Source organism: Lethenteron reissneri, unplaced genomic scaffold (assembly GCF_015708825.2).
Source record: "Lethenteron reissneri isolate LAM-NWPU_2019-01 unplaced genomic scaffold, ASM1570882v1 scaffold_668, whole genome shotgun sequence".
In the NCBI taxonomy this organism is placed as follows: Eukaryota; Metazoa; Chordata; class Hyperoartia; order Petromyzontiformes; family Petromyzontidae; genus Lethenteron; species Lethenteron reissneri.
In genome coordinates this window covers 1-10000 of record NW_026892190.1, presented here as the reverse complement: position 1 = coordinate 10000, position 10000 = coordinate 1, and the positions used below count along the sequence as shown (strand labels likewise).

The 10000-nt window shown below is 58.0% G+C and overlaps 1 protein-coding gene across 1 annotated transcript in view; it reads right to left on the bottom strand.

The window, feature by feature from the left end:
* The window catches only part of LOC133340054 (neurogenic protein mastermind-like), a 9129-nt gene extending 3342 nt beyond the window's left edge, over positions 1-5787 (bottom strand). The window contains exons 1-2 of the mRNA XM_061548135.1: positions 3300-5787; positions 701-970 (exon numbers count right to left, since the gene is read on the bottom strand). Coding sequence (XP_061404119.1) covers positions 701-970; positions 3300-5363 — 2334 coding nt within the window. The 5' untranslated portion in view covers positions 5364-5787. The remainder of the gene's footprint in view (positions 1-700; positions 971-3299) is intronic.
* Positions 5788-10000: the final 4213 nt, after the last annotated feature.

The window sequence follows — 10000 nt, the reverse complement described above, 5'->3', positions numbered from 1 at the left end:
TGTTGCTGCTGCTGCTGCTGTTGCTGCTGCTGCAGCTGCTACTGCTGCTGCTACTGCTGCTGTGTACCTGCTGCTCCATCAGGCGCCTGCTGTAGTGCTCCTGCTGATACTGCTACTGCTGCTGCTGCTACTACTGCTACTGCTGCTGCTACTGCTGCTGCTGCTACTGCTACTGTTGCTGCTACTGCTGCTGCTACTGCTGCTGCTGCTACTACTGCTACTGCTGCTACTGCTGCTACTGCTGCTGCTACTGCTGCTGCTGCTACTGCTGCTGCTGCTACTGCTGCTGCTGCTACTACTGCTACTACTGCTGCTGCTACTGCTGCTACTGTTGCTACTGTTGCTACTGCTACTACTGCTGCAGCTGTGTACCTGCTACTGCTACTGCTGCTACTGCTGCTGCTGCTACTGCTGCTACTACTACTGCTGCTGCTACTGCTGCTACTACTACTGCTGCTACTGCTGCTGCTACTGCTGCTACTGCTGCTACTGCTGCTGCTACTGCTGCAGCTGCTACTGCTGCTGCTGTTGCTGCTGCTGCAGCTGCTACTGCTGCTGCTGTTGCTGCTGCTGCAGCTGCTACTGCTGCTGCTACTGCTGCTGTGTACCTGCTGCTCCATCAGGCGCCTCCTGTAGTGCTCCTGCTGCTACTGCTGCTACTACTACAGCTGCTGCTACTGCTGCAGCTGCAGCTGTGTACCTGCTGCTCCATCAGGCGCCTCCTGTAGTGCTCCTGTTCGACGAGCCGCTGCCTCTCGTCCACCAAGAGCATCTTCTGCTTGAGCAGCGACGCCTGCGTGGGGTCCCCCAGGAAGGGGCCCCCCCCACCTCCACCACCACCGGGGGGGGGGCCCCCCACAACACCGGGGGGCCCCCCACCACCACCACCGGGGGGCCCCCCCCCACCGCTGACGCCGCCCGGGACCCCGGGCCCGCAAGGACGTGGTCCCATCATGGCCGCCGCTTGCTCCTGCGAATAGAAAACAACAAGGAACGGGGGGGGTTCACGATGAGAGATGTTGACTACCTCGCCTGGTACGCAGGAGGTCATGGGTTCGATCGCAGATACTAAGAGATGTTGACTACCTCGCCTGGTGCACAGGAGATCGTGGGTTCGATCGCAGACACTGAGAGATGTTGACTACCTCGCCTGGTACACAGGAGGTCGTGGGTTCGATCGCAGACACTGATAGATGTTGACTACCTCGCCTGGTGCACAGGAGATCGTGGGTTCGATCGCAGACACTGAGAGATGTTGACTACCTCGCCTGGTGCACAGGAGATCGTGGGTTCGATCGCAGACACTGAGAGATGTTGACTACCTCGCCTGGTGCACAGGAGATCGTGGGTTCGATCGCAGACACTGAGAGATGTTGACTACCTCGCCTGGTGCACAGGAGGTCGTGGGTTCAATCCCAGACACTGAGAGATGTTGACTACCTCGCCTGGTGCACAGGAGGTCGTGGGTTCAATCCCAGACACTGAGAGATGTTGACTACCTCGCCTGGTACTTAGAAGGTCGTGATCCTAGACCCTGAGAGAGGTTGACTACATCGCCTGGTACACCAGTCGAGGTAGTCAACATCTCCTAGCCACCGTGATGATGATGAGAGACGCAGACTTCACATAGACAGCAGCAGCAGGCGTCGTCAGGGTAGGGATCAAACCCACGACCTCCTGTACACCAGGCGAGGTCGTCAACATCTCCTCGTCACCGTGATGATGATGATGAGAGAGACGCAGACTCCAAATATACAGCAGCAGCAGGCATCGTCAGGATCGGAATTGAACCAAAAAACCTCCTGTAAGCCAGGCGAGGTAGTCAACATCTCCTCGCCACCGTGATGATGATGAGAGAGAGACGCAGACTCCACATCTACAGCAGCAGGCGTCGTCGGGGTCGGGATGGAACCCGCGACCTCCTGTACACCAGGCGAGGTAGTCAACATCTCCTCGCCACCGTGATGATGATGAGAGAGAGACGCAGACTCCAAATAAACAGCAGCAGGCGTCGTCAGGGTCGAGATAGAACCAAAAAACCTCCTGTACACCAGGCGAGGTAGTCAACATCTCCTCGCCACCGTGATGATGATGATGAGAGAGACGCAGACTCCAAATATACAGCAGCAGCAGGCATCGTCAGGATCGGAATTGAACCAAAAAACCTCCTGTAAGCCAGGCGAGGTAGTCAACATCTCGCCTGTAACAGACTGTAGGGTCAAGTGCTGTTATTCAGTAGCACCCATGAAGGCCGGCACGGCACACGAGGGGGTGGGTGGCCAACACCACGCCCGGCCGCCTTTGTCTCCCCTAGTGGCGATGTTTGCTACACCGCACCAGGTACTCATTTTTAGGCTGAGTCGACCTAGCGGAGGCCCACGACCGATACAATAATCGTCACTGGGTGGTGTTGGTGGCCGTGAGCGGGAATCGAACTCGTGTGTCTGCCAGGTTCGTAGCGCAGCATAGCACTAACCGCTGCACCACCACTCACAGACACACACACAGAGACACACACACAGACAACACAGACACACACACACAGAGACAACTACAACCGCCATTCGCCACTAAGTGGTGGTGACGTCACCACGACGCTTGTGCCAGGCCACAGAGACACACACACAGAGACACACACACACACACAGAGACACACACACATAGAGACACACACAGAGGCACACACACAGAAACACACACACAGACACACACACACACACAGACACACACACACACAGACACACACACACAGAGACACACACACAGAGACACACACACAGAGACACACAAACACACAGAGACACACACACACAGACAAACACACACACACACAAAGACACACACACAGACACACAGACACACACAGAGACACACAAACAAACACACACACAGAGACACACACACAGAGACACACACAGACACACACACTCACACACAGACACACACACACTCACACACAGACACACACACAGACACACACACACTCACACACAGACACACACACAGAGACACACACACAAACACACACAGAGACACAGACAAACACACACTGAGATACACACACACAGAGACACACACAGAAAAACACACAGACAAACACACAGAGACACACAGAGACACACACAAACACACAAACACACAAACAGACAAACACACACTAACACACACACACACAGAGACACACACACACAAACACACACACACACAAACACAGACAGACACACACAGAGACAAACACAAACACACACACACACAGACACAGTCACGCAAACCACCCCCGCCACCCCTCCCGGCTGTACCTGAGTGAGATGTGGTGCCAGCTGCCTGTACTGCAAGCTGGCCGCGTGCATCATCCGCTGCTGCTGCTGCTGCTGCTGCTGCAGCTTCATGAGATGAAAATGTTTCTGTTGCTCCAGCGGATGGTGCTGCTGCTGCTGCTGCTGCCTCTGCTGCTGCTGCTGCTGCTGCACGGCAAAACCAACCGGCGCTACCGCCCCCACCGCCTTCACCCTCGTCGCCAACATGGCAGCAGCCGCAGCAGCAGCAGCGGCACCAGCGGGACTCTGCGTTGGCTCCGGGTCGAAGTGTGAAAGTGGCTTCGTGTTGTCGAACGTCAACTGGAGCTGCAGCTGCTGCTGCTGCTGCTGTTGCAGCTGCTGCTGCTGCTGCTGTAGCAACTGCTGCTGCTGCTGTTGTAGCAGCTCAGGAACGTCCCTGTGCATCAGAGACGCCATGTGACTCAGATGCTGCTGCTGCTGCTGTTGTTGTTGCTGTTGTTGTTGTTGCGCCGATCCGGCAAACATGTAACCGCCGCCGCCGCCGCCACCGGCACCAGCCACCACCAGCGTCTTCGTAGGTCCGGCGCCACCAGCGCCACCGCCGCCCATCGCCGTAGCGCCATTGGTGCCGCCACCTTGGAGTGCCGCCACCATGTTGCCCTGCAGCATGGCGGCGTGGGAGGACGCAAAGCCCTGCTGCTGCTGCTGCTGCTGCTGCGTCATGGGTGGCCAGTTCATCACCTGCTGCTGCTGCTGCTGCAGTTTGGCGCGCTGCTGGCTAGCGGCGATCTGCTGCAGCTGCTGGGCCGGCGATGGTTCGATCTGTCCGTGGAACGACCGGCAAGTCAGCTGCTGCTGTTGCTGCTGATGCTGTGGTGACGGCACGTGCTGCTGCTGCTGCTGCTGCTGATGCTGCTGCTGCTGCCCGGAGGAGGACAGCGGCCTCATGGGAGAGTTCGCCACCAAGTTGCCATAGCCCGGCGACATGACCTGCCTCAGCCCGGGGCTGGGAGCGCCGGCGAGCGGGGAGCACTTGGCGGCGGTGCCGTTGGCGCCGGCTGCCGCTGCCGCAGCGGCCGCGGCAGCGGCGGCGGCAGCTGCGGCCGCCGCTGCTGCTGCCGCCACCGCCTGCTTGTTCAACTGCTGCTGCTGATGCTGCTGCTGCTGTTGATGCTGCTGCTGCTGATGCTGATGATGATGGATGGCGCCGGCATCGTCCGTCGAACAAACCGCAGACGGTGCCGCGGCCGAGCCGATGCCACAGCCGCCGATATTCTTACCGATGCCGCCACCACCGTGACTATTGCTGCCGCTGTTGCTGCTGCTTTGGCTGCGATTGCCGCTGCCGCTGCTGCTGTTCGTGGCGGCGGCGCCGGCGCTGCTGCTGCTGCTGCTGTTGCCCGCCCCGCCGGCGCCCGCTCCGCCCAGCATGCTGTCGAAGTCGATGCCGTTCATGTCTTCGTCGCCCAGACCCCGCGTCAGCTCGTCCAGGATGTCCTGCAGCTCCGTGTCGAAGAAGTCAGGGCCCTGCATCATCTCGTCGGCGCTGTCCAGCTCGTCCGCCGGCTCCTGCTTGAGCACGAACGGGGGAGCGCCGCCGCCGCCGGCACCGGCCGAGTCTCCCGGCGTCGTCACCGGCGGTGGTACAGGCGGTAGTGCCGGTGGTGGTGCCGCGCAGGAGCCGTTCTGCCCGTTCTTGAGAGTGCCCGGGTCGAGACGGGGCGACGATGACATTGGCTGCGTCGCCCCGTGGTTGTGATGCTGCTGCTGCTGCTGCTGTTGTAGCAGATGGTGCTGATGCTGCTGCTGCTGCTGCTGATGATGTTGATGTTGATGCTGTTGTTGCTGCTGGTGGTGGTGCTGCTGGTGACCGTGGTGGTGGTGACCGTGGTGGTGGTGGTGCGGGTGGTGATCGTGGTGGTGGTGGCCGTGGTGGTGGCCGTGGTGGCGGCCGTGGTGCTGCTGCGGGTGAGTGCCCAGCTCCGATTTGATGTCGGGGTTGTTGTTGTTGTTGTTGACGACGGCGGTGGTGCCGGAGCGGGCGCCCAAGTCGGGAGGGTCTCCGCGCCGCGCCAGCTTGGCCATGGGGCCCGCGACGTACGACGACGACGACGACGAGGAGGAGGAGGGGGGGGCCGACGAGGATGAGGGGGGGCCCGACGATGAGGGGTCTGGGGGGCCGGGTCCCAGGGCGCCGTTGGGCCGGTCCGGGGGCGCCGACGAGGGGGGCGGAGGAGGCGCCGGGGAGGGGCTCTCGTCCAGACGGCGCTTCAGCTGACCCTGCAGCTGCACCCGCACGGGGAGAGGGACACGGGGAGATGGACAGATGGGACACGGGGAGAGGGACACGGGGAGAGGGACACGGGGAGATGGACACGGGGAGAGGGACACGGGGAGATGGACACGGGGAGAGGGACACGGGGAGAGGGACACGGGGAGAGGGACACGGGGAGAGGGACACGGGGAGACGGGGAGAGGGGCACGGGGAGATGGACACGGGGAGAGGGACACGGGGAGAGGGACACGGGGAGATGGACACGGGGAGAGGGACACGGGGAGACGGGGAGAGGGGCACGGGGAGATGGACACGGGGAGATGGATACGGGGAGATGGACACGGGGAGAGGGACACGGGGAGAGAGACACGGGGAGAGGGACACGGGGAGAGGGACACGGGGAGAGGGACACGGGGAGACGGGGAGAGGGACACGGAGAGACGGACACGGGGAGAGGGACGCGGGGAGACGAACACGGGGAAAAGGACACGGGGAGATGGGGAGGGGGAGATGGGCACGGGGAGAGGGACACGGAGAGGTGGACACGGGGAGAGGGACACGGGGAGACGGACACAGGGAGTGAGACACGGGGAGATGGACACGGGGAGATGAACACGGGGAGATGGACACGGGGAGATGGACACAGGGAGATGGACACGGGGAGTCAAACACGAGGAGAAGGGGAGGGGGGACACGGGGAGATGGACACAGGGAGATGGGACACGGGAGAAGGGGAGAGGGACACGGGGAGAGGGACACGGGGAGATGGACACAGGGAGGAGGGGGGAGACATGGGAAGGAAAAGGAATGACCTCTTGTCTCTTACACACTTCGATAGTGCTATTTGTTGCTGGCCGTTATAACAGTAGACTCACACAAGGACCCATAGACTCACCATACAGAGACCCAAAGACTCACCATACAGAGACCCATAGACTCACAGAGACCCATAGATTCATAGCACAGACACCCATAGACTCAGAGACCCATAGACTCACAGAGACCCATAGACTCACAGAGACCCATAGACTCACAGAGACCCATAGACTCGAAGAGACCCGCCTTGTCACAATGGCATTGGTCCCGCAGAACCGAGTAGGCCTCACACCCCCTCTACGAGCTACCATCCCCCGCCCCCCCGGCTTGCCTGAACGCCCCGCCTTGTCACAATGGACTTGGTCCCGCAGAACCGAGTAGGCCTCACACCCCCTCTACGAGCTACCATCCCCCGCCCCCCCGGCTTGCCTGAACGCCCCGCCTTGTCACAATGGACTTGGTCCCGCAGAACCGAGTAGGCCTCACACCCCCTCTACGGGCTACCCTCCCCGCCCCCCCGGCTTGCCTGAACGCCCCGCCTTGTCACAATGCACTTGGTCCCGCAGACACTGCTAGGCCTCACACCCCATCTACGAGCTACCCCCCCGGCTTGCCTGAACGCCCCGCCTTGACACAATGGACTTGGTCCCGCACAACCGAGTAGGCCTCACACCCCCTCTACGAGCTACCATCCCCCGCCTCCCGGCTTGCCTGAACACCCCGCCTTGTCACAATGGACTTGGTCCCGCAGAACCGAGTAGGCCTCACACCCCCTCTACGGGCTACCCTCCCCCGCCCCCCCGGCTTGCCTGAACGCCCCGCCTTGTCACAATGGACTTGGTCCCGCAGAACCGAGTAGGCCTCACACCCCTCTCTACGGGCCCCCGCGGCTTTCCTAGCGGCCGCACCCCGCCGCCCCCACCGCATCACAGGCGCGTCTCACAACAAACCCCGCGGTGTTGCTGCTGCCGTCGTTGCAAACTGGCGACAAACGCGTTACCGACTGCAATCTTGTAAATAAAGTTGTCAAAAATGGAAGCACGTTCCCCCTCGCGCCGTTCGTGTAAGAATCGGCGGCGTGGCGACTTCGCCCGACGCACAGAGAGCCGTGAGGCCTTCACGCAGACGCCGCGGTCGTCGTGACAAAGGGAGCAGCCGATTGAGAAAGGCGAGACGGAGGCCTCGCACACACAGAGACTCACTCACACACAGAGACTCACTCACACATAGACTCACTCACTCATAGACTCACTCACACACAGAGACTCACTCATAGACACACAGAGACTCACTCATAGAGACTCACTCAGACTCACAGAGACTCACTCACACAGACTCACTCACACAGAGACACACACAGAGACTCACACAGAGACTCACTCACACACAGAGACTCACTCACTCATAGACTCACTCACACACAGAGACTCACTCATAGACACACAGAGACTCACTCATAGAGACTCACTCAGACTCACAGAGACTCACTCACTCAGACTCACTCACACACAGAGACTCACTCATAGACACACAGAGACTCACACAGAGACTCACTCACAGAGACTCACTTACAGAGACTCACTCACACACAGACACACAGAGACTCACTCACACACAGAGACTCACTCACACACAGAGACTCACTCACTCATAGACTCACTCACACACAGAGACTCACTCATAGACACACAGAGACTCACACAGAGACTCACTCACAGAGACTCACTTACAGAGACTCACACAGAGACTCACGCAGAGACTCAGAGACTCACAGAGACTCACAGAGACTCACTCACAGAGACTCACTCACACAGACTCACTCACACAGAGACACACACAGAGACTCACTCACACACAGACACACAGAGACTCACTCACACACAGAGACTCACTCACAGACAGAGACTCACTCACTCATAGACTCACTCACACACAGAGACTCACTCATAGACACACAGAGACTCACACAGAGACTCACTTACAGAGACTCACACAGAGACTCACGCAGAGACTCACTCACAGAGACTCACACAGACTCACAGAGACTCACTCACAGAGACTCACTCACACAGACTCACTCACACAGAGACACACACAGAGACTCACGCAGAGACTCACTCACACACAGACACACAGAGACTCACTCACACACAGAGACTCACTCACAGACAGAGACTCACTCACTCATAGACTCACTCACACACAGAGACTCACTCATAGACACACAGAGACTCACTCACAGAGACTCACTTACAGAGACTCACACAGAGACTCACGCAGAGACTCAGAGACTCACTCACAGAGACTCACACAGACTCACAGAGACTCACTCACAGAGACTCACTCACACAGACTCACTCACACAGAGACACACACAGAGACTCACTCACACACAGAGACTCACTCACTCATAGACTCACTCACACACAGAGACTCACTCATAGACACACAGAGACTCACACAGAGACTCACTCACAGAGACTCACTTACAGAGACTCAGAGACTCACACAGAGACTCACGCAGAGACTCAGAGACTCACTCACAGAGACTCACACAGACTCACAGAGACTCACTCACAGAGACTCACTCACACAGAGACACACACAGAGACTCACTCAGACTCACAGAGACTCACACAGAGACTCACTCACACACAAACTCACACACAAACACACAGAGACTCACATAGACTCACACAGAGACTCACACACAGACACTCATAGACTCACTCACACAGACACTCATAGACTCACTCACACAGAGACTCAATCAGACTCACAGAGACTCACACAGAGACTCACTCACACACAGACTCACACACAGACACACAGAGACTCACTCACACAGACTTACAGAGACTCACTCACACAGACTTACAGAGACTCACTCACAGAGAGACTCACACAGAAACTCAGAGACTCACATAGAGACACACAGAGACTCACTCACAGAGACTCACACACAGACACAGACTCACATAGACTCACTCACACACAGACACAGACTCACACAGACACAGACTCACATAGACTCACTCACACACAGACTCACTCACAGAGACTCACACAGAGACACACATAGACTCACTCACACAAGAGACTCACTCACACACAGACTCACTCACAAACTCACTCACACACAGACTCAAACAGAGGCTCACTCACACAGAGACTCACTCACATAGAGACTCACACAGACTCACGGAAACTCACACAGACAGACTCAAACAGAGGCTCACTCACACAGAGACGCACACAGACTCACGGAGACTCACACAGACTCACTCACACAGAGACTCACACAGACACACAGAGACTCACAGAGACTCACACAGGGACTCACTCACATAGAGACTCACTCATAGACTCACTCACAGAGACACACAGAGACTCACTCACACAGAGACTCACTCACATAGAGACTCACACAGAGACTCACTCACAGACTCACTCACATAGACTCACTCACACAAACTCACTCACACAGAGACTCACTCACAGATTCACTCACTCACAGACTCACTCACAGACTCAGAGACTCACACAGAGAACCATAGACTCACACAGAGACCCACAGACTCACACACAGACCCACAGACTCACACAGAGAACCATAGACTCACACAGAGAC